The sequence below is a fragment of the Chrysochloris asiatica genome, unplaced genomic scaffold, assembly GCF_000296735.1.
Source record: "Chrysochloris asiatica unplaced genomic scaffold, ChrAsi1.0 scaffold00036, whole genome shotgun sequence".
NCBI classification, from domain to species: domain Eukaryota; kingdom Metazoa; phylum Chordata; class Mammalia; order Afrosoricida; family Chrysochloridae; genus Chrysochloris; species Chrysochloris asiatica.
In genome coordinates this window covers 21,079,425-21,105,271 of record NW_006408554.1, presented here as the reverse complement: position 1 = coordinate 21,105,271, position 25,847 = coordinate 21,079,425, and the positions used below count along the sequence as shown (strand labels likewise).

General features: G+C 38.6%; 1 protein-coding gene across 1 annotated transcript in view; it reads left to right on the top strand.

Moving 5' to 3' along the window:
- The window catches only part of PRKDC (protein kinase, DNA-activated, catalytic polypeptide), a 305,624-nt gene that overhangs the window by 11,563 nt on the left and 268,214 nt on the right, over positions 1-25,847 (top strand). Inside the window, exons 8-21 of the mRNA XM_006860083.1 lie at positions 2,393-2,448; positions 2,535-2,565; positions 3,215-3,372; positions 5,432-5,578; positions 10,034-10,198; positions 11,032-11,200; positions 11,570-11,619; positions 12,152-12,277; positions 16,609-16,761; positions 18,418-18,533; positions 18,872-19,031; positions 21,356-21,442; positions 22,190-22,309; positions 22,892-23,051. Of these exons, the coding sequence (XP_006860145.1) occupies positions 2,393-2,448; positions 2,535-2,565; positions 3,215-3,372; positions 5,432-5,578; positions 10,034-10,198; positions 11,032-11,200; positions 11,570-11,619; positions 12,152-12,277; positions 16,609-16,761; positions 18,418-18,533; positions 18,872-19,031; positions 21,356-21,442; positions 22,190-22,309; positions 22,892-23,051 (1,698 nt within the window). The remainder of the gene's footprint in view (positions 1-2,392; positions 2,449-2,534; positions 2,566-3,214; positions 3,373-5,431; positions 5,579-10,033; positions 10,199-11,031; positions 11,201-11,569; positions 11,620-12,151; positions 12,278-16,608; positions 16,762-18,417; positions 18,534-18,871; positions 19,032-21,355; positions 21,443-22,189; positions 22,310-22,891; positions 23,052-25,847) is intronic.

The window sequence follows — 25,847 nt, the reverse complement described above, 5'->3', positions numbered from 1 at the left end:
GGTCAAGACAATTTTGTAAGCATTAATACCAGCTGTTGTAGGGTCAGCACTGGACTTCAAATCAAAAGGTTAGCAGTTCAAACCCACCAGCTGCTCCTCAGAAACTTTATACAGGGTCACTATGAGTCGGAATCAACTCGACAGCACTTAAAAATAGCAATAACACTAGCCATTTTATCCATTCCGAAAGAATTGAGGGTCTTAGGAATTTAAACATGCCAATGCAGTTTTTTTTTAACATTGTTAACTGAAGAAAAATGGGTGCCTTTAATGATTTTTTAAGATTAGGAAGTCAGGAGTCAAATCAGGGTAGCAAGGTGGATGTCTAATGAGTTCTCATAAAAACTCTTATAAATTTACCTTGTTTGAGGACAGAAATGACCAGGAGCACTGTGGTGGTAGAGGAGGACCCTCTGTTGAAACTTTCCCAGGAATTTTCCTTCTAAAGTTTCAACTCACTTTCTTAAATCACTCTAATTATAAATAGGTGTTATTTGTTCTTTGGCCTTTCAGAAAGTCAGCAAGCAAAATATCTCAAGTGTCTTCAAAAATTGTTGCCATCACCACTGATGTTGTCATAACCAATCAAGAGATTGGTCTGCTTTGCTTTGACTGAATCACTTCCACCTCTTGGTAACCAATGTTCTGATTATGCTTTGTCTTTAGGATTCTACTGTTAAAGCCATGTCTTCTCTCTTATTACAATTCTACCAAGAAATGCTTCAGAATCTTACCCCACTTGTTTAACATTTCATTGAAATTTCTGTTCATGTCTACAGTTGATCTGGGCACAATAATTTTGGCACCCAGGCTTCATCTTCAATATTGTTTCATCGCTTCGTCTTTTTTTTTTTTTTTAACTTTTTATTGTGAATTAAATGATAGTTTACATGGGAGAACATTACTTTTACACTCGTCGCTTCATTGCAATGAGTCCAATCTCTGTACATCATCTTTCAACATTATTTGCTTCTATTCCCTTGGGTGTTTTTTTTGGAGGGGGGAGGCAGGGATGTACACAAAACCACTCAGGAATATATAATAATTTAAACAATTAAAGGGCACATTCTGTAAGCTTGTCTTCTGGCCTTTTTATCTTCTTTAATGTTTTTTGCATCATTCAATATTTTGCCCATGTGGTTGTTGTTAAGTGCTAACAAGTCGGTTCCAACCCATAGAAGCCTTGTATAGGGCTTCCAGGGAGTGACTGGTGAGCTTGAACCACCAATGTTGCAGTTCAAATGGCTTTGCAATCCAGCGCATTGACCCACAGCACCACACCAGGACTCCATTTTTCCCATAAAATTCTTCAGCACTTCAAGTTGAGGGTTGACTTTTTCCTTCAGTTCTTTAAACTTGAGAAATACTGACTGTGTACTTTCCTTTTGGTTTTCTAACTCCAGATCTTTCTTTGCACATTTCATTATAATACTTGACTTTATCTTCTCAAGCTGCTCTTTGAAATTTTCTGTTCAGCTCCTGTACTTCCTCATTTCTTCCATTTGCTTTAGCCTCTCTGTGCTCAAGAGCGAGGTTCAGTGTCTCTTTTGACATCCACTTATGTCTTTTTTTCTTTCCTGTCTTTTTGAGGTCACCCTTTTAAGGGCAGAGAAATTACTAATGAAGAAAGTATGATTTCTGTGTAATTGGCAATAAACCATCTGGTGGGGTATAGTTATTTAAGAAATTGTAATTTAAATCAGGCAAGATTATATGAGCCTCATAGTTATTTGTCTATCTTTGTTATTCCCATAATTACTGGGTACACTGGTGGTCCTTGAATTGTCTCATTTGATACCTAAAACAAGCCTGGTGGTGGCTGTGTGCTGTCAAGTCAATTCTGACTCATAACAACCCTATATAGGGTTTCCAAGGAGCTCTGGTAGCGTAGTGGTTACGAATCGGGCTGTGAACCACAAGGTCAGCAATTCGAAACTACCAACTGTTCCGCAGGAGAAGATGAGGCGTTCTGCTCCTGTAAAGATTATACCTCAGAAACCCTACACAGGGTCGCTATGAGTCGGAACTGATTCCACGGCACATATCCACCAGCCACCTCAAAGGCTATAATTACACTTTATGGGAGCAGAAAGCCTCATCTGGTGGATTCAGACTACTGATCTTGTGGTTAGCAGTCCAATGCATAGGGAAATTTTTAACAAAAAAACAAACTCGGAGATGATGTAACAGCTTGTAAATGATGAGTTGGAATTTAGATCCAGGTTTGTGTTATTCCAGATTACTTTTTCTGCTCCACTACAGTAGTTAACTCTTCCATTTCTCTGGATGCTGGAAAGGCTGTAAGATGTACCTCCTGAATTTACAAGGGCCCTTGGGTTAATGTAGTATGAAGTTGTCTGAAATTTGTAACACAGTCTTGTTATTTTTCCAGATCCCCAGACCTCAAAGGAGATTTTTGATTTTGCGCTGAAGGCAATTTGTCCTCAGGTAGAGTGAATATTACTCTAATTGTTTTACGTTGAAACTTGTTATAGTCATACATTGATTATGATTTTTTTTTCCCCCTAAAATAGATTGACCTGAAGAGATATGCAGTGCCTTCAGGTATAATTCTCTACATAAGTATAATTTCTTAGATTACTAAATTTATGTCGTTAGCTGACTTTTGCTTAAATGATGAATGCCAGTAAATATGCTCACATCTGTGATTTTTACAGAAAAAGATTTACAGAGAAGCTTTTGGGGGGATACAAAAGCTGGTTGAAATAGTCACATTTAGATTAAATGATTAAAAAAAAAATCCTACTTATTTTGTTGTTGTTGAAATTATAAATAGCAAAACATACCAATTCAACAGTTTCTCTGTGTCCAATTCATTGAGATTAGTTACTTTCTTTGAGTTCCATCATTATCACCCACCTTTTTTGACTTGTTTGCCCTTCTTAACATAAACTCACTGCCCGCTAAGGTTAGATTAAATGATTTTAAAAGGAATTATTTAGGGCATCTTTGTCTAAAATATCCCTATGCTACTCCTGTGCCTCCCTTTGGGTTTCTTCAGTCACAGTGGGGATTGTCAATTCAAGTAGAGACTGGTGGTGTCAGCCCTCCAGTGATCCCTGGGTTGTTATATCATAGTAGTATTAGATCGCCATGAGTACAGCTTGAATTTTGACACAAGCTGGAAGCTTTCTCGGTTCTTTGTTTTGGCTCACATTGCCATGTTTTAAATATGACAACTTTGTAATTGCAGCTGGTTTGCGCTTGTTTGCCTTACATGCCTCCCAGTTCAGCACCTGCCTTCTGGACAACTATGCTTCCTTATTTGAAGTGCTGTCAAAATGGTGTAGCCATCTTAATGTAGAAATGAAGAAATCTGCACATTCGGCCTTGGAAGCTTTTCTGAAACAGGTACTGGGAGTTCAGCATTCATTAAAAAAATATATATTTCCACACATACAGAATAAACATTCTAGACTAGCATATACATTTGAATGGTAAACATAATTCAATCCATTGACTTCTGTGATAAGTAAAAAACAAAACAAAACTTTATTATTGATCCGGTATCTGGGTGGCAGCAGCACTGAAAGTAAAATTCCAGGTCAGCTATGTGACCTCAGAACTAAGGGAGAGGTAGAGTCTAGTGGACAGAAGAAGTGGGTCAGAAGGAGTAGGAGGAGAGACTGGGTGGTCAGCAGAACCTGTGAGCCAGGGCTGAGGTATCAGACGTACAGCTTGGTGGAGTGCGCAGGTCCGGTGATGGTAGGTGTGGCCAGAGCAGGGAGAGCCTGCTTGCCTTTGTCTGATATCTATCCAGGTGGGGTGTGTTCAGAATTTGAGCCTGCAAGTATGGGAACATTTTACAATTAGCATGGAGAGCTGAGATACTCAGAGGTACCTACAAAGACTTGCTTTACAGTCTCAAGGCATGGAGATTGCACTGCCTTGGTTGTCTTTGATGGTACGTACTGAAGATCCTTAGAAAGAGTTTTCTTTGAAGCAGTGTTACAAATGGTTAAATGGTAGTTAAATTCAATGGTAGTTAAATTCACAGGCTAGTCTGTGAACCATCTGAACCATGATATAAATAGTAGTGGCCCCAGATCAGGGCCAGAATGTACAAGAGGATCATGGGAGAGAGAAGAAGTTGCCATCCTTTTTCTAGGTGTGGACCCAACTCTAACAAAAATGTAGAATCGATGTCCTCTGTCCTTGGATATTGCTCTCTCATCCAGCCCCTTTCACCTTTTTAATATCCTCTGCTATCCTTCCCCTGCCCATCAGGCTTGCCCTTGCTCCCAAATTATTCTGGCATTCCAATGACCTTCTTCCTTGCTTCTAGTAACAACTCCTGTTCTGCTTAATTTGACAGATCTTAGTTTTTAAGGAAAATAAAAGTTTGACAAATTATTTACTACATCACACAAATATATTTGGAACTCAATAAACATTTGCTCAAATAAATCTCATCACCGGTAGAATTTCAGGCAGTGTTCCTGAGTGAATACAGGTGGATAGGACTTGCTTGGGAAGAAGGAACTTGTGTGGGGGATACACAAGTGGTGGCATCCCTGAACCCTGGCTCCATCTGATTTGGGTGAAAGTCTTCAGCGAAGCTTCGTTTTTTATTCAGCAATTAATTCATGCACATTTTCTTTTGTGACATTGATTGCAATCCCTCCAATATGACAGCACTCACCCTGCTTCTTCCCTGTGTTTGCCAGTCCCTTTGTTCTTCTTTCCTTTTTCTTTCTGCCTTCTGATCTAATCCCTGAGCAAATGCTGTCCTTTTGAGCTTGTATAGTTAGTTGTTCTAAGGAATGGCAACCTTGCTTGTGCTATTGTTCACCTCAGAAGCCTGTTTATCATTTGACTGAAAGTTGAGCCATGGGGTAGAGCTTAGTTCCAGGCTTGAAGAGGGTCTAAGGACCCTAGTCTTGAGGGTCCCATTATTTTCTATCATATCAGTAAAGATAGTCTTTTTTATGATTTTGAGTTTTGGTCCACATTTTTCTTCCACTCTATCTAGGACCTTCTATTGTGATCTGTTTTAGAGTTATCCACAGTGGTACCTAGGAACCATCCCTTCAACTAAATTAATACATGTCTATCCTGTACTTAGTCATTTACCCTCCCTCCTCCTTCCACTCCTGGTAATCTTTAAAGAATGATTTTTTCTACGTGTAAACCTTTTCTTGAACTTTTATAGTAGAAGTCTAATATAATAACTTTTCCCTCTTGTGATGGACTGGTTTTACTCAGGATAATGTCCCCTTGGTTCATGTATGTAATGAGATATTTCACTGATTCACCATTATTCTTTAACATTGTGTAATAGTTCATTATCTGTACGATAGGACTTGCAGTCAGTTCAACAACACAACAACAATAAGCCTTTTCATGTTTATATTGATTCTTTTATTTTGCTACAAGTGTTCGTTAACAAAATACATGCCATCCATTACAGGTTTCGTTTATGGTGGCAAAAGATGCAGAAAAGCATAAGAGTACACTGCAGTACTTTATGAAACAATTTTATGAAATCATCAGAAATGTGGACTCAAGCAACAAGGAGTTATCAATCGCTATTCGTGGATACGGACTCTTTGCAGGAGTATGACTTATTCATTTTGATTTATCTTTTTATATATATTTTTATATATATATATATATATATATATATATATATATATAATTTTTTTAATCATTAGCTGTTTGTTTAAGTTGTTTAAGTTAAGGGTTTAAGTGCTTACTATGTGCTAAGATTATATATATGTATATATGTATATATATTCTTGCCAAGGTCTCTAACTCTCTTACAAACTTCTGTTCCTTTTTTTTTTTTCTTTTGTTTTTAAATCTTCTTCTCCATTTGTCTTTTGACTTCTTTAATTATTTGTAATGGAGAGGAAGCAAGGTGAGAAGCTTATAGTCTGAGAGATGCATTTTTAGCACCTGCTTCTTATTGCTTCATGTGTGTGGTCAGGGCATGACAAATGAACAGAGAATTAGGACAACAACAGAGAAACCAGAATTGGAAGTTGAAAGAACTTTTCAAAAATTGGATATTCAGTAGTAGGCATTATGAGATCCACAACTCTATCCATTTGTTGTACTCTGGTGGTTTGTGTGATGCTGTGATTCTGGAAGCTATGCCACTGGTATTTTAGATACTAGCAAGGTCAACCAATATGGACAGGTTTCACATGAGTTTCCAGACCAAGGCTGTCTGAGAAGAAGGAGAGACAGACTACTTCCAAATATTTAGTCACTGAAAACCTTATGAATAGCAGTGGAACACTGTCAGCTAGCACCAGAATATTGACTATTGAAATATGAAGAGCATCAGAATATTGTCAGATATAGTTAGTGCCAGAGGATGATCCCCTCAGGTTGGAAGGGACTCATGATACCACTGAAGAAGGACTGCTTCTTCAACGTAGACTTGACTATGATGACGCAAATGCATTAAAAAGCCTTCAAGATTTTCATTTGCTGATGGAACACAACTCAAAATGAAGAGAAACAGCTGTAAACACCCATTAGTAATCAGAACATGGAATGTAAGTATTATTAAGCTAGGAACATTTGATATTGTCAAAAATGAAATGGAATGCATAAATGTCAATATCCTGAGCATTAGTGAACTGAAATGGACTGGTATTAGCCATTTTGACTCTGACAATCACATGGTTTACTATGCTGAGAATGACAAATTGAAGTGGAATGGGATCACATTAATCATCAAAAAGCACATGTCAAGACCTGTCTTTAAGTACAACACCTGCTGTTTGTGATAGGATAATATCCATACATCTACAAGGTAGATCAGTTAATACCACTATTATTCAAATTTATGCACCAACCTCTAAAGCCAGTGATGATGAAATTGAAGAATTCTGTCAACGGCTTCAGTATGAAATCAATCAAACATGCAATCAGGGTGTATTGATCATTGCTGGTGATTGGAATGCAAAGGTCAGAAACAAAGAGGAAGGATCTGTCATGGGAAAATATGCCTTTACTGGTAGAAATGATGCTGGAAATTACAGTATAGAATTTTGCAAGACCAATGACTTGTTCATTGTTAATACTTTTTTTAAACAGCATAAAAGACGCCTAACCTCACCAAATGGAATACACAGAAATCAAATTGACTGCATCCGTGGAAAGAAATGGTGGAAAAGCTACATATCATCTGCCAAAGGAAGTCCATCAATGTGGAGTACACCATCAATTTCTCCTTTGCAAGTTCAGACTGAAGCCAAAGAAAATTAAAACAAGTCCACAAGACCCAAAATATGACGTTGACCATACACCATATAAACTTAGAGGTCATCTGAAGAATAGATTTGATATATTAGACACTAAAGGTCTAAGACCAGAAGAGTTGTGGGATGATATTAAGAAGACAATAAAAAAGGAAAAACCAAAATGGATGTCAGAAAAGACTCTGAAACTTGCTCTCCAGCATAAATATGCTAAAGCCAGTGGAAGAAATGAGGAGGTTCAAGAGCTGAACAGAAAATTTCAAAGAGCTGCTCGAGAAGACAAAGTCAAATATTATATAACAAAATGTGCCAAGACCTGTAGTTATAAAACCAAAAGGAAGAAAGAACACACTCAACATTTCTCAAGCTGAGGGAAATGAAGAAAAAATTCAAGTCTCAACTTGAAATATTGAAGGATTCTATGGGCAAAATATTGAGTAATGAAAAAAGCATCAAATGAAGATGGAAGGAATACACAGAGTCACTACCAAAATTTAAAAAAAGGGCAATGTTCAACCATTTCAGGAGGTAGTATATAATCAAGAGCCAATGATACTGAAGGAAGAAGTCCAAGGTAGGTTAAAGGCATGGCAGTGGCAAAGAACAAGGCTTCAGGAATTGATGGAATACAAATTGAAATCTATCAACAAACTGATGAAGCACAGGAGTTACTCATTTATGCCAAGGAATTTGGAAGGCAATACCTGACCAAGTGACTGGAAGAGATCCATATATGTGCTCATTCAAAAGAGAGGTGACCCAACAGAGAGCAGAAGTCATCAGACAATATCATTAATATCTCATACAAGTGAAATTTTGCTAAAGCTAATATAAAAACTACTACACAAGTACATCAACAGAGACTTGCCAGGGGGTCTAGCCAGATTCAGACAAGGATGTAGAACGAGGAATTTCATTGCCGATTTCAGATGGATTATGGTTGAAAGCAGACAATACCAGAAAGATGTTTACCTGTGCATTATTGACTATGCCAAGGCTTTCAATTCTGTGGATCATGATAAGCTATGGGCAATATTGCGGAGAGTGAATATTCCAGAATACTTCATTGTGCTCATGAGGAGCCTGGACATAGACCAAGAGACAGCTGTTCAGAGAGAACAAGAGAACACTGAATGGTCTAAAAGTAGGAAATGTGTGTACCAGGGTTGCGTTCTTTCACCGTACTTATTCAATATGTATGCTGAACAAATAACCTGAGAAACTGGGGTATATGAAGAAAAATGTAGCATCAGGATTAGAAGAAGACTAAAGTATGCAAATGATCCAATATTGCTTGTTAGACAGAAGAGGACTTGAAATACTGAGGAAGAACAAAGACCATAATGTTCAGTATGGGTTGGGTTGCACCTCAATGTAAAGAAGACAAATCCTCACCACTGGATCAATAAACAGCATCCACATAAATGCAGAAAAGATTGAAGTTGTCAAAAACTTCATTTTGCTCAGATCAACCATCAACACTCATGGAATCAGCAGTCAAGAAATCAAATGATATGTTGCCTTAGGAAAATCTGCTGTACAAGACCTTTTTAAAGTGTTCAAGAGCAGTGATATACATTTGAGGGCTACACTGTGCCTGACCCAAGCCATGGTATTTTCAATAACCTCATATGCATGTGAAAGTTGGACAGTAAATAAGGAAGACAGTAGAAGAATTGATATTTTTGAGTCATGGTGTTGGAAGAGAATATTAAAAGTAACATGGACTGACAAAACAACAAACCAATCTATGCTAGAAGAAGTGCAACCAGAATGCTCCTTGGGAGCCAGGATGGCCAGACTTCGCCTCTCATACTTTGGGCCTGTCCCCAGAGAAGGATATCCTGTTTGGTAAAGTGGAGGGTCAGAGAAAAAGGGAAAGTCCCCCAACTAGATAGTTTGGCACAGTGGCAGAAGCAGTGGGCTCAAACGTAACAGTGATTATGAGGTTGGCCCAGAATGGGCAGTGTTTCGTTCTGTTAATGTGTTCTATGAATCAGCACCGACTCCATGGTACCAAATAACAGCATTGTGAAATGGTGGAGTAGCATATTCTGTTTGTGTGTTGAGTTGTCAGCCTCTTCCTGTAGATGGTAGCCCTGTGTATGCCGGGACCATGCCTCATTTGTGTTTGACTCTTACCATCTTCATTGTTGTTGTTAAGTGCCTTTGAATCGGTTCTGACTCATAGCAATCCTGTATAGTGTTTTCGCAGAGCAGCTGGTGGGTTTAAACCACCCAGTTTTTGGTTAAGATTCCAGTGCTTATCCTACAGCGCCACACCAGGACTTTACCATCCAAATAAAACCTAGAATCTATAAGGATATGTCAAAAAGTGTTTCTACTAGGGATCTAGTTCATACATGCCTGGGTTTAGTCCAAATAGAACATGTTTAAACATCATGTGCAAATTAAGAGAGCAGAATTCTTCAGGAAAGGGATAGAGAGAGATGGAAGCACCACCTTCAGAAAGGCTTGTTTAGACTTAGCTGGAGGATGTGTTAGAAACAGTAGCTGCACATTTTGATATTTTTGTTATGTAAAGGTGTCTATGATTTTGTAGCAATACTTTTTGATTTACCCTCATAGTTAACAGTCAGTAAATGTTTTGTGTGTGAATAAAGACTGTTTTATAAAGCATTTTTATAGGTCTATTGTGTTTTGAATCTGTATTTCTTCCTTTTCAAAAAGCTTGTTAATTATTCACTTTGTGATTATACGGCTTAATATAATGAATTAAATATGGTTTTTTGGTGTTGCTAAGAGTGATGAAGTTCTTTGTTGTACTTTTCTTAAAGCCTTGTAAGGCTATTAGTGCAGAAAATGTGGACTGGATGTATGTCGAACTCATTCAGCGCTGCAGACAGATGTTCCTGACTCAGACAGACACCGACGATGACCATGTCTACCAGATGCCAAGTTTTCTCCAGTCAATTGCCAGTGTCTTGCTTTGCCTTGACACCGTAAGTAAAGAGCTCATTCAGTTGAACATAATTTTGAGCATTTAACCTTATTGTTGTTGTTAAATGCTGTTGAGTAGATTTCAACTCATAACGACCCTGTATAGGGTTTCTGAGGCTGTAAATATCTGCAGAAGCAGAAAGTCTCATCTTTTTTCTGTGAAGCAGCTGGTGTGCTCAAACCACTAACCTTGTTTCTAGTCCAATGCTTTTCCTATGGAAACACCACGCTCCCATTTAACCTTAATTCCTCAAATTTGATGGAGCTCTCTGATCATTTGTTATAGGCACTGTTGAGAACCAAGTTACATTTTAAATTAATATTTTGTGCAAATAGAATTACTGTCATGAAATTTGATACTTTGGCAAACGAAGAAGAAAATTTATTCTTTGTTTTCCTGAAAGATTAAAAATTGCTGCTTGGGACAGAGTAGTGCTTCAAATATCTTTCAGACAATTTCATTCTGAGGTTTCCTAGGCAATTCCAATAATAAATGATAAATTTAGCCCATTAGATAAAAAAGCTAGGTTTTTCATTCACCTGGTATCTGACTAGGAGCACTTGTGATAAGGTAGGAAAAGCATTGGACTGCTAACCACAAGAAGTGCAGTTCAAATGCACCAGCTGGTCTGTGGGAGAGAGATGAAAGCTTTTGCTCCTGTAAAGATTTACAGCCTCAGAAACCCTATACAGAGTCAGAAGTAATTTAGTGACACCTAACAACAGCAACGATATCTAAGTAATAGAGTTGTGATTACTTAGAATATTTGTGTTATTCTTGTATTTTGTATTCCCCCCCCCTGACTTGGTGTGCTCTATTCTATATGTCTGACAGGTTCCTGAGGTGTATACGCCAGTTCTGGAACACCTCATGGTGGCACAGATAGATAGTTTCCCACAGTATAGTTCCAAAATGCAGTTGGTGTGTTGCAGAGCCATAGTAAAAGTTTTCCTGGCCTTAGTCGACAAAGGACCGGTTCTCTGGAATTGTATTGGTACTGTGGGTAAGTTTGGAGTTTATGGTTACTTTTTTATAAAGATGAGTGATTATTACTACTTAGTATGCTTTTTGATATAGGCAAATTAAATCTGGTTGCTAAATTTTTTAATATGTTTTAATACCTCATGGGAAACCCCTAATGCTTTGATGGACCAAATCTTTTTTTTTTTTTTTTTTCTTTTTAATTTTCTCCCTTTTGCTTCTGAATCTTAACATTAGTTCAAATAAAAAAAAAAATTAACTTGTCTAAGGTAGAGAAAAGACATGGAAGGTAGAGGTAAGTTCTAGAAAGTACTAGCTCTCATTTCTGTTGAGTATTTTGTTTGTGATTTTTGGTATGTCTTTCATTTTTGTGTCTGTTTTCTTTTTTCAGTGCATCAAGGTTTAATCAGAATATGTTCTAAACCAGTGGCCCTTCAAAAGGTAAATTCCGAATCTAATATTTTCAGAATGCATCCTTTGCAACAGAAAGTTAGAAATGTTGCTGAGTTTTTTAGTACATAAATACCAAAAGTGCCTCTTGTTATTTATTAGCCATGGCTTACTTGTTGAAAAGTGTTGTCCTTAGTAAATCTTTATTTTGTCGGGTGAGTCTACTTCTTCTAAATTATGAAATATCCTTAGACATGACATTGCTGTTACATACACAGTTTTTGAAACGGAAATATTTTCTTTTAGGAAATTCTAGTACTAAATACTAAAATGAATTACATAGGATGAGTGGGAGACTGAGCTGTATAATAAGATTCAGAGATCAGTGACTTAAAATGCGCTCAGTGAATGTGTGTTGCAGTCCCTCCTAGTGTGTACTATCAGTCAGAGAACAGACTTGTGATTTGTCTTCAGGTTTCTTGTTACTGTGCTTTCATAATATACTGCCTTCCTCAATCTAATTACATATCTACTGCTGGAAGCAGGCTTAATTCAGTGACTTCTGTGTGCGTCTTCCTGGCAGGATGCCGAGGCCGAGTCTGAAGATCTTGATGGCTCCGGGGAAGTGCGAACCGGAAAGTGGGAAGTGCCTATTACCAAAGACTATTTGGAACTTTTTAGGAACCTCATGAGCTGTGACCAGATGATGGTAACAATTACATTTTTAAACCTATTAAAACACCCTAATTCCTCTATGTTGGTGTCTGTAATTTTAGACTTGTTGTTAAGTGCTGTTGAGTTGGTTCCGACCCATAGCAACCCTGTATAAGGTTTCTGAGGAATGGCTGGTGAGCTTGGATCACTGACCTTGCAGTTCAAACCGATTTTGCAGTCCAGCACATTAATCCACAGCACCACACCAGGATGCCATCATTTTAGACTTAAGAGTTATTTATTCAGTTATATTTTATTAACTTTCTAAGTTTTAAAAAAAGTACTTCAAGTAATAAAACATTAAAACAGTTTAAGGCAGGATAGTAAAGTGAGACTAGAAATAAACCAACTAAAAGGAACCAGAAAACCAGAACTGGTTTTGAGTTTTACATAGTGGTGTAGTACAAGGGGGGTTTAAAAGTTATATGGAAAAATGAAATTGAAAGATATTAGGATTTTCCATTAACTTTTTTTGTTTTGGATTTTTCATGAACTTTTGAAGCCCCCTTTCGTGTAGCTGGTTCTAAATCTAAATTCTGACAGATCCAGCCTACAATGTAACAACAAATAGAACAGTATTACAATCGTGGTAGTGGATATTTACCATGGAGTTGGTTTTGACGCATAGTGACCCTGTATAGAATTTCCAAGGCTGTAAATCTTTACAGGAGCAGAAAGCCTCACATCTTTATCCCACGGAACAGCTGGTAAGTTTGAACTGCTGACCTTGAGGTTAGCAGTCCAACTCATAACCACTACCTTACCAGAGCTCCTTATCACTACTACAGTCGAGCTATTTTCTTTTTGTTTATTAAAGGTGAAGCTTAATCTGGTGGATTTAATAGCTGTGAAGTAATTGGTAATTAATTACTTACAATTAAAATAATATCTCCTGCTCTAGCAGATGTTTCCTTAGTGTCTACTTTAAGCCAGCTGTTTAGCATTTTGATGAAGCTTTGATGAAGCAGTAATAGCCTTCTAAAAGCAGTTTTTATCGATAGGTGATTCTGGTCCTCTGAAAATCTCAATCTTTTTTAGTTATTTTCTTATTGAGTGTATAAAGTAGGATAGCAGTCATTAGTAATTTTACCTAAAATATTTCTTATGTGATGTCAGAAATTCCTCTGTTGAGACTAAGTTCCATAAACTGACTGAGTAAAGGCACTCTTTTTTCATTTTAAACTTTTGATTGTGAATTGAATGAAGGTTTACATAGTAGATCATTAGTTTCACATTGAGCAAATCATACAGTTCATTTCAGCTCAATGATTGCAATCCATTCAATGTAATATCACTTATCCCACTTCCTTCCTGTGATACTTTTTTCCTCCATGTTTCCCAACCCTTCTGAATCTTGTCCTTGGGGAAACACTGCCCTTTTGATCTTAAGTGGGATACATACCTCAGTAGTGTTGCAGTGCCCCTTATATACCTGTCTATTTCTCGGCTGAGAACTGAACCACTGAAGGGGAATTGAGTTCCAGATCTGAAGGATGGCCATGGGCTATAGTCTTGGGGTTCCACAAGTCTCTAACAAGCCAGTAAGCCTGGTCTCTTTTTTATGATTTTGAATTTTGTTGCACATTTTTTCCCATTCTATTGAGGACCTTCTAATGTGAATTTGTAAAGGAAATTTTATTATTGGTAAAATAGCTTCACTTTTAAAGCAAAATCAACCAAGCCTGTTGCCATTAACTTGATTCTGGCTCATAGCAGCCCTGTAGGGCAGAATCGAGTTGCTCCGTAGCTTTTCCAAGGCTGTAATTCCTATGTAAACAGACTGCCACATCTTTCTCCAATGGAATGGCTGGGAATTCAAGCTGCACCTCTTCCATGAAGCGCTTAACCACTGTGCCACCAAGACTCCTTTCACTTTTAAAGAAATGGTAAATTAGATTTTTAAATTCATCCTGAGGAAGTTTATTTATTTATTCACATGTACATATGTCTGTGTGTATATGTGTGTGTGTGTATGCATGTGTGTAAATGAGGGTAAGTAAAAAAGGATTGCTACAAAATCATAGAAACCTGTATTAAAAATATCAAAGTTTCTCAACATAACTTCCACATAGATCTGTGTTTCTGAAGGTGATGTTTTCATCTGTCTAACCCTTCCATCCCTGAGCAATTCTGTGCTCGTTGATTTATGCTACGTCAAAATGGCAGTTTGGTATCCTTACGAGACTAAAATCATCTTCCTTTGAAATGCTATTTGAGTTTTTAGAACAAAAAGCAATGTAAAGGGAAAGATCAGTGCTGTAGGGTGAATGGGATAAAGTTTCCCATCTGAATTCTCATAGGACAGCCCTTGCAACTCTTGAAGCATAAGCAGGGGCTTTGTTATGACAGGAAAAAAAATCAGTTGGTACAACTTTCGTGACCTTTTCTTCCCCAATGCAGTTTTCCATTTTCTTAAATACCTGTCCTTTGAGAACATTTATCAAGATTACCCCTTTGGAAATGAAGAAAAAAAACCAGTCACCATAACCTGAGCTGACCTCTGTGCCTTTCATTTAACTGACCTAGGAAATTCCCTCGAGAAACCACTGTTTTGCTTCCATATTTTTTATTAAAGGCACCCTAGTAGCTCTGTGGGCTAATGCATCAGACTGCAAAGTCGTTTGAACTGAAAGGTCGGTGGTTCAAGCTCACCAGTGGCTCCTAGGAAACCCTATACAGGGTTACTATGGGTAGGAATCGACTAGACAGCGCTTAACAACAACAAGAAGCGAAATGAAGACAAGTGTATTATTGAGAGAACTTGTCTGCAGCCATCCACTGATTGCAAAGACATGTTTAAACATGTTTTGTTCTGAATAAACCCATGCATATATGAACTGAAACCCAATAGTAATGCCCTCTATTTACCCTCCTGTATGCTTCCATATAGGAGGGTAAATAGAAAGGTGTATATATATATATATATAGTTGTTGTTGTTAAGTGCTGTAGAGTCGGTTCCGACCCATAGCAACCCTGTACAGGGTTTCTGAGGGTGTAAATCTTTACGGGAGTAGAAAGCTTCATCTTTCTCCAGCGGAGCGGCTGGTAGTTTTGAACCACTGACCTTAAAGTTCACAGCCCGATTTGTAACCACTATGCTACCAGAGCTCCTTATATATATAGGAGCCCAGGTGGCAGAGTGGGTTAAGTGGAGGGCTGACAAGCAAAAGGTCAGCAGTTCAAATCTATCAGCGCTTCCATGAAGATTTACCACCTTAGACACCCTATGGAGCAGTTCTCCTGTCCTAGAGAATCACTATGAATTGGAATCGACCCGACAACAGTAGGGTTTGGCTTAGGTATTTGCATGTATGTGTGTGTGTGTGTGGTTAATATATATATACACACATATATATACGCCATAGGGTGTCTAAGGTGGTAAATCTTCATGGAAGCGCTGATAGATTTGAACTGCTGACCTTTTGCTTGTCAGCCCTCCACTTAACCCACTCTGCCACCCGGGCTCCTACATGTAAATACATTGTACTTTTTAATATATGTGTGAGTGTGTGTGTTGTTGTTAAGTGCTGTTGAGTTGGTTCCAACTCATAGCAACCCTGAATGGGGTTTTGAGGAGTGGCTGGTGAGTTTGAACTGCCAACCTTGAAGTTCAAACACACTTTATGGTCGAGTGCTTATCCTACAGCACTATATCAGAACTCCATATACGTGTATTTGTTGTTGTTGTTAAGTGCCTTGGAATCGATTCTGACCCATAAAGACCCTGTGTAGGGTTTCCAAGGAGCAGCTGGTGAGTTTGGACCACCAACCTTGTAGTTCAAACAGCTTTGCAGTCTGTCTGGCGCATTAACCCACAGTGCCACACCAGGACTCCATATATGTGTATGTTGTTGTTGTTATGTGCTGTGGAGTCGGTTCCAACTCATAGTGACCCTAAACAGGGTTTCCAAGGCTGTAAATCTTTACGGGAGCAGAAAGCCTCATCTTTCTTCCATGGAACAGCTGGTAGTTTCAAACTGCTGACCTTGTGTATAGACACACAAACACACATATAATAGTTAGTGTAAATTATTTTACAAGGTTTTCCCTAAGTCTTCTCATTCTCTGTCATGTTTCAAGTAAGGTTATGTGACTGGATAAATTGTTTAATCTGACCAAAAGATGCTGCCATAACAGTTTAGGAAGATGTCTAAATTTTGCAACTTGAAAACTTCCAGGTAAAATTTTCTACAGCCTACACAGCACTGTTTCTATAATAATGTAAATATATATGTATATCTCTATATATTTTAATGCTTATTTAATACTCATACTAACACTTTTCTACCAAAATTTTGAAGTTTATTATTTTTCTTTATTTAAAGGATTTTCTCTTAGCAGATGAAGCATTTCTGTCGGTGAATTCCACCCTTCAAAGTTTGAATCGTTTGCTATATGATGAGTTTATAAAATCGATTTTGAAGATAATTGATAAATTGGATCTTACACTAGAAAAACAGAATACTGGAGAACAAGAGGTTAGAAACTTTTGTCAATAACAATTTTGTATCATTTTTATATACTTTTCTTTATATATAACTAATTGGGGTAAGTAGCACATTAACATAGGAGATCAAAGAAATTTGTTTTTGTCCAAGATTAATATGTATCATTGATACTTTTCTATTGCTATAGCCTAATTGTAGGAAATATTATTAGATTATTAAAAATAATTACAAGTTAAATATGTTAAAATGATTTCTTTTCACAAAACTTTGTTTCTCCTTCCCTAGCAATAGTAAAGAGAGATAAATCTTACTTTGTGTTGAGGTGATGTTCAGTAGAATATGGAGGCCTAGTGCTCCTCTTGTTCATAGTTATGGAAGTTCAGTGCTCTGGGGTGCTAAGTGTTAGGTGTCAAATAAAAAATGGCAGGCAGAGAAAGAAGAAAGTGCCATGCCTTTTTGTTCTGTGCCTAGATGTCCTGTAAGCAAAGTGATGACTTAAGGCTTCCGCTAGTACTACTCTACTTTTGTGTGAAGGATTTTAGTAACAAAGCACTGTGGTTCCGTTGTTGTTGTTGTTAAGTGCCATTGAGAGTTGGTTCTGACTTGTAGCAGCACTGTATCGGGTTTCTGAGGAGTGGCTGGTAGATTTGAACCACCAGCCTTGCAGTTAGCATTCTAGTGCTTATCTTACAGTACCAAACCATGACTAATCTGGTTCTAAGGTATTGTTAAAGGAATTGAGTTTCAGTTGGAAACAACTTGTCTACTCCCCAGCCCCGTAGTATTTTCAGACTAGATATGCTGTTAGAGTTTGTGGATAATTCTGCAGTGCAGTGAACTTGAACAAGAGATGATGGGAGGCCATAGCCTAGGACGTATTAAGGAAAGAGGTAAAATGTATTTTTTATCTGCCATTGTATTTGTTATGTTCTATTTAAAATGTTAGTGATGCTAACCATCAAGTGTATTTTGATACTTTTTTTATGTCTAAAATATTTTATGGAAAAGAAAACCAAAACAAAAAGTTCCAAAAGGAGCTTTATTGGAGCTGTATCACCAACACACCTAAGTTTCTGAACATGTCTGTACTGTTTTTGTCGACTTCAGTGGCTTCGCTGTTTCTTCTTTCCCTGTCCTTCTTGCTTCATTCCAACAGGCCAACTCTGACCTTTGTTGGTGCTCAGGTTAATCTGTCTCTAATCTTATCAGTAAGTCTCCCAGTTCCATATTTCCACCTGCATTTGATAACAAAGTGTTTATTAAAACTGAACTTGGCCTATTTTGCAAGAAATCTATATTTCTCATTTGTCTTTCCTATTGATGTCACATGTTTCTCTTATTTGCAGTTTGAAATCTCCAAGTTAGTATTGATATTTTCTACTTTTTGAAAGTTTTACTTCTTTGAAGGCATAATTGCTAGTTCCTTCAAGAAATGGTCACCTTCTCCTCAGCCCTTTGAATTTCTGTGTTTGTATCATTCTTTTGTCTCATCACTGTATCACTGTGTCCTTTTATTTAATGTTTCCCACCAGTCTCATCATCAGACTAATCTGAGAGCCCCTATGTCTGTCTTTCATTAGCATTCCTTTTACGTAATAGTATTGGGTTTGACCATTGAGTCAGTTGGTGAAACAAAATCCTGACTTACTGATACAATGTTTATTTGGGTACTGTTGTTTTTTTAAGGATGAGAATGTAGGTACTGGTGTGTGGGTGATCGCAACCTCAGATCCAGCTGCAAATTTGTGTGCTTCTAAGCCTCAAGATTTTTCAGCTTTCATTAACCTGGTGGAGTTTTGCAGGTATTTTTTTTTTCTTAAATTCCAAATAAGTATGAAGGAAATGGTCAATTATTGGCTATAATATTTATATAGGTAAAAGAAATGATGTTGTTAAAGACTTGAAATTTGGAATCATTTATATGGACCTTTAAAATGTATCTGAAAGTACCAACTTAGAGTTATCATTTTTAAGATATATATTTAAAAGATGATCGGGTAGAAATAAAAAGGCATATAGCTGTATCTGAAAAATGTTATAGTCAACTTGCTTCAACCATGTCCCTTATAATTTCAAAGCTGAATGAAAGTATTCACATGGTTAAGATTTCTACAGTAAAGCATTTAATTTGTTTTTACAGAGAGATTCTTCCTGAGAAACATGTGGAGTTTTTTGAGCCATGGTTATATTCATTTTCATATGAGTTAATTTTGCATTCTACACAGTTGCCACTCATCAGTGGCTTCTACAAATTGCTTTCTGTTGTAGTGAGAAATGCCAAGAAAATTAGGTATTTTGAGGTAAGTATTTTTTGGAAGACATTGGATATCTCTCTCCCTTTTTTTAATTTGCTTGTACATATATAAATGCATTATAAAATACATGATCATAGCATCTTGCAGGAGATGACTATGGGTAGCGTGTTGCCATTTTTAAATCTAATTCTAGAAAATGAAATTTTAAAAATTGACATATGCTTCAGCCTATAACTGTGATTGGAATTCCTAAAAGGGGTGCTAGAACTTTCCTAGTGAAAAAGGCTTCCTGCGGAGCCTTTGTAGTGTGTAAGACCTTAGGTGGAATCCTGATCCACATCCAAAATCTTCTGAGGTAGGAAATTTCCACTTGAAAAGACAAGCAAACCAGCCTGGAGCAGCTAGAGAACAGAAGATACTTCTTGAAAGAAAGACCAGCAGGAAAAATAAAAAACAAAAACTGGCCATCTGAATGACTACCACAAAAACAAGCAAGTTGTCTGCAGGGGAGCCATCAAGGCAAGCAATCAAGTCCCTTCAGGGCAAACCCCCTTTCAAGACTGAAACTCAAAGGGAATACAAGAGTAGGCATGTAATCTTGTCGGGGACCACATTGGTCTACTGATGAGGGGAAGTTGGGGAAAAGCAGTACTGACAATATGGGCTGAGTCTGACAACATTCAATAGACTCCTGTTAACTTGGAGTATGGTGAGACCTGGTTGGCCAGCAGTATGGTAAGACCTGGGGACTCCTGAGCCCATGGACAAGGACATAGCCACAGAGGGCTAGAGCTGAGAGTGAAGCGTCCAGCTGATATGAAGTGAGGGGAGATGCATAAGAACACCTGTACTTGCAGACAGTGCCCATTTGACCTAGTTTCAATGGCTGGATGATCAGAACTCGACTAGAAGAAGAGAGAAAGAAACAAACAAAATTTTTTTTGGGGGGCGGTAATAAAGAAAACAAGTTTTAATTCACTACAATTTGATGAACTTGACCTATACTTATGGATATAGTAGCTTAAAATACCAACCAAGAGGGAAGGAATCGTCACAGCAAGGATCATTCCCGTCCCCTCTGTACACAGGGTTGATAGGGATAGGCAACTTAGATATTGGCTACTTAAAATGGGGGTGCTATAAAGGTTCAAAGTGACTGGCTTACAAGTTTTCAGAGGGAGTTTAATTTCAGAGGGTGTGGGGGATGGGTGGGAGGTAGAGTCTCCACTGAGTGGTTTCCAACCTGCCTAGACAGGGCTGGTGAAAGGAGATGGGGATAAGACTCTTGTGGTTTAATAGTGAGTAATTTTTATCATGACTGATTTTGATTGTTGCAACTGTAAAGGTAGAAGTTTTGTAGCAAAAAGAGGGGAGTGGTTGATCTTGCAGTATAGGAGTAGAGGACCCTGAGACTATAAAGTGAGAAGAGCTGGCGCAGAGTGTGGGACCCTATTCAGAGAAGCAGCGACGCCAGAGATGGAGGCAGAGATGATGTCTTGGAGCGGTTGGGGACGCTAGACTCATGGAGAGAGAGGGGCTGTGTGCTGGTGGCCAGGGAACAGGCTTGCAGGGTATGCGCTTTGGGTGTTTGAATGAATGATTGCATATTCCTGAGTTTTGGTGTATACCACCCCCCCCCAAAAAAAAAAAACCCAGAGGGAATGGGGGAATGGAAGCAAATACTGTTGAATGATGATGCATGGAGGAGATTGTAATCATTGCAGTGAAACAAAATACAATAGGATTAGTGTAAAGCTGATGTTCTGCCATGTAAACTATCACTCAATTCACAATAAAAACTTTTAAAAAGAAGGAAAAGAAAATTGACATATGAACAGCAATTGGATCACCACTTTAAAACGTTACCTAATAGGGTGTTCTGTCCAGATTTTCCAAGCCTCTGGCTGATTGTGTTAGATGAGTGGGGTTTTCAAAGTGTGATCCCTGGACCAGCAGCAGCAACATTCATCGGGAACACATTTAAAGTGCAATTTATCAGACCAGCTCCGTAGTCACCTAGTCAGAAATTTTGGGGTAGGCTGAACATACTGTGTCACAACAAGTGCCCCAGAGGCAACTTCAGTTGTCTGTGAGTCTGACTACTTTTTGGGTGAACACTGAGTGCACAGATGCTTCTTATTAGGAGATGCGGAAGGGAGCAGACTCACCCCCTCCTGTGACTGTCCACTTTCCACTTCATGCTCTGTTTCTGAATGGAGTTGTCCTGAGTTCACCTTCCCTTTCCCTCTGAGTGAGACTCTGGTAATGTAAAAATGATTATCCAAAGAGAGTTTGGACCGTTGTGTTGGGGTGTAGTTACCTAATTGTTGCTTAGTTTGCTAATTAAGTTTTTTTTTTTAACCTCACAGGGCGTTGGTCCAAAGAGTCTGAAACTCTTATCTCAAGATGCAGAAAAGTATTCTTGTTTTGCTTTATTTGCAAAATTTGGTAAAGAGGTAATTTAAAATAATTTATCTTGGTGTTATTGTGGGCTGTTTTAAAATGAATGTATTTTGAAAAAAAAATCTTAGAGGCCATAAATGGTCTCATTACTTAAAAATTAGTATATTAAATTCAGGTTGTGAATAAGGTCCTTTAAAAAACAAACAAATACTAAGTCATTGTGCTTCAAAAGTCCTTTTGAGTTTTTTAAAAATAGCTTAATTGTGTAGTGGAGTCCTGGCGTGGCACTTTGTGGTTCAAACTCATTAGCCATTCCTCGGAAACCCTGTACAGGTCACTATGAGTCGGAACCAGTTTGACGGAACTTAACAACAACAATTGTGTAATAACTACTCAAAATTAAATAGATCTTTTAAAAAAAATTTTTATTATATGGCCTTAAGTACTTCAACAAGTACATATTTCATGGACCTCACAACTTCATATGTAGGTGATTGTGGCCTTGATATGATGCTTTTTCATCTTTGGAAAGAAGGTTGGTTGGTTGGTTAAGTGCTGTGGAGTCAGTTCCAACCCATAGCGACCCTGTACAGGGTTTCCGAGGCTATAAATCTTACGGGCGCAGAAAGCTTCATGTTTCTCCCGCGGAACAGCTGGTAGTTTCGAACTGCTAACCTTCCAGTTTGCAGCCCGATTCATAACCGCTACGCTACCAGAGCTGGTCGATAGTTTAAAATTGATTTTCAACTTGTTTGCTCTCTTCAGACACACAACATTGTCTTTTTCTCATTTCTTGGAAGGTATCTGTTAAAATGAAGCAATACAAAGATGAACTCTTGGTCTCCTGTTTGACTTTCATTCTTTCTCTGCCGTACAACATCATTGAGCTTGATATAAGATCCTATGTCCCTGCTTTGCAGGTAGGTGTACCATCTTAAGCAGAGCCATTTCTTCATGCCGTGCATGTTTCATTGGAAACACAGAATATCGTAATTCTGTAGGTGCTTTGTCATCAGGCACATGTGCGTCAGGTGCTTCTGCTGATGCTGATTAGCTTTGGGGTTTGAGACACTTGACTTCACTTTTCTGAGCTTCCAACTTTCCATGTTTTGAATGTGCACTATAGCCTCCGCCAGTAGACAGATAGTTGTTGCTACGGTAGAAATTACCATAGTGCACCCTCTTTCCTCCAGCAGTATCTGGTATCCCAGTTGAGGTGGTGGTGGTTATGTGCCTGGGAGTCGGTTCCGACTCATAGCGATCCTGTACATGGTTTCCGAGACTGTAAATCTTTACGGAAGCAGAAAGCCTCATCTTTCTCCCACGGAACAGCTGGTAGTTTCGAACTGCTGACCTTGTGGTTTGCAGCCCAATTCATAACCAGTACGCTACTAGAACTCCTTATCCCAGTAGTAGGAAGACATAATAATTTAATTACTTTTGTTTTTCTTTAAATGCCAAATTCCTGAGTTTCATTTTACCTTGTTTGTTTTCATGGACAGATGGCTTTTAAACTGGGATTGAGCTATATGCCATTAGCAGAAGTAGGCTTGAATGCTCTACAAGAATGGTCAGTTAACATTCGCAAATATGTAATTCAGCCGTATTACAAAGACATTCTGCCCTGTCTTGGTGGTTATTTGAAAACTTCAACCTTATCAGGTAAGGGTTTTAAGAATTATGATGTGTGGATCTTAATTAAAATAGCAAATGATTACCATAATAGAATTGTTTGTAGTTTGTAACTGCATGAATAATTTCTGTTTTAAAAATCAACACAAGGCTGGTACCTATGAGTTGGAGGTTAAAGATACCTCAATTGTTTGACTTTTGTGACATGTTATATCCCTCCGTAGTCCTTAATATCAATCACCACTCCTCTCTCCCCTCAAGTCCCAGGATTCTGTAACTCTGCAATGTCACAAAAATCACAATTGTCAAAATAAATAGCTCAAAAAATTGTGAAGGCTGGCAAGTCCCAAATCCATAGTTCAGAGGCCAGTCTGGAGTAATCTTCTTACCTATGTAGTCTCAGGAGTTGGCAAACCCAAATCATCAGGTCAGATGACAGGCTGTTGAAGCACGAGGCTATGGGGAGCTGGTGAATCAGGTCAGGAAATGGGTCTAAAGTCCTAGTCCTACTAACTAGAGGTCAGACATCATGAGCCAGGTGGCAACATCCAGGTCAAGAGAGCAAGCTTTTCTAAGCAGTATTATAAATTGGAGTCTAACCATGCCCCAATGGAAACTAAGGGTGGTGACTTAAGTCATACCATCTCTCCTAAGGTGTGGGGGCATTCTTAATCCTTAGTTCTACTGTAGTGGTTGTTCTGTGCCGTGGAGTTGGTTCCAACTCATAGTGACCCCATATAGGACTTCCGAGGCTGTAGATCTTTATGGGAGCAGAAACCTCATCTTTCTCCCATGGAACCAATGGTAATTTTGAACTGCTGATCTTGAGGTTAGCAGCCCAACTTGTAACGACTATGCCACTTTGTTTTGTTGTTGTATGCTATCGAGTCAGTTCTGACCCTAATGACCCTGTATAGGGTTTCCAAGGAACAGCTGGTGAGCTTGAACCACCAACCTTGCAGTTCAGACAGCTTTGCAGTCTGGCGCATTAACCCACAGTGCCACACTATGCTCCTTTTGTTGTTGTTGTTGTTACGTGCCATCGAGTCAGGACCGACTCGTAGCAACCTTATGCACAGCAGAACTAAACACTGCCTGATCCTGGGCCAACCTCACTGTTGTTGCCACGCTTGAGTCCTTCGATGCTGCCACTTGGCTAATCCATCTCGCTGGGGGTGTTCCTCTTTTTCTCTGACCCTCCACCTTACCAGACATGATATCCTTCTCCAGCGACTGCTCCCTCCTAACAATATGTCCAAAGTATGAGAGATGAAGTTTGGCCATCTTGGCCTCTAAGGAGCACTCTGGCTGCACTTCTTCCAAAATGAATCTATTAGTTCTTTCAATATTCTCCTCCAGCACCATAACTCAAAGGCATCAATTCTTCTACGATCTTCCTTATTCACTGTCCAGCTTTCATATGCATGTGAGGTTATTGAAAATACTATGTCTTGGGTCGGGCGCACCTTAGTCCTCAAGCTGACATCTTTGCTCTTAAACACTTTAAAAAGGTCTTATGCAGCAGATTTGCCTAATGCAATACTTTGTTTGATTTCTTGACTGCCGCTTCCTTGAGTGTGGATAGTTGATCCAAGAAGAATGAAGTTCTTGACAACCTCAGTCTTTTTTCTGGTGATAAGAATGTTGTTAGTCCAGTGGTGAGGATTTTTGTATTCTTTACATTGAGATGTAATCCATGCCGAAGTCTGTGCTCTTTGATCTTCATTAGTAAATGTTTTAAGTCCTCTTCACTTTCAGCAAGCAAGGTTGTATCATCTGCATATTGCAGGTTGTTAATGAGTCATCCTTCAATCCTGATGCCACGTTTTTCTTTATATAACCCTACGTTAATCTTCTTAGCAACTCTTTTCAAAATGGGTCCATAGTTGTAGACCTTGAGACTAGGATTTAAAAAATGTATCCGAATGGAGAAATTTGGCTAGAAGAGCCATAATAAATATTTAGCTGCCCTGTGGGTCATCCCTTAGCCCTTGTAGAAATTTGCTCTTTCATACTTGAGGGATTTAGTTCTCCCACCCAATGATATAGCAGTACAAACCAGTCATTAACAGCTATGTTAATGTACGTAGTTAAAGTACATAGTACTTCACTATGGTAAGGCGATAGAAGGGTGAGGTTACTCAGGTGTCAGTCATTCATGTCTGCTGTTTGTGTCTATCTGACATGGTCGGGTTCTCCAAAAGATTGTCTCGTTTTCATCTTTCTTGCTCCTGAAAAATTGTATTGAGAGAAGATTATTTCCTTGCTCTGAGGCTCTCTTGAGGTGTCATCATAATGTAAGGTTTTCCCTTCTGAATCATCAGATAAGCACCCGGCCTCAACGTCAGTTTGAACTGCAAGATCAGTGGCTCAAACTCACCAGCCACTCCTGGGAACACCTATACAGGGTTGCTCTATAGGGTCATTGAGTTGGAACTGACTCAACGGCCCGTAACAACAACAATTAATCCATTTATTCATGCCTTTACCTTCAGCTATTATTTCTCCTTCTTTCTATTTATCATTTACTTTTACCCAAACTTCTCCACATTAGGAAGAGACATCAATTCAGCTGCTGTGCCAGTCCAGATTGCTGGTAGCAAGAGCAGTCTAGCAAGTGATTCCCCCCTAGTTCACTCTCATTCATGTTGGGTTGTTGTTGTTAAGTGCTGTTGATTCAGCTCCGACCCATAGCGACCCTGTATAGCATTTCTGAGGAGCAGTGGGTGAAGTTGAACCACTGACCTTGCAGTTCAAACAGCTTTGTAGTCTGGCGCATTAACCCACATCACCACAGCAGGATGTTACATAAATACAAGACTAGTG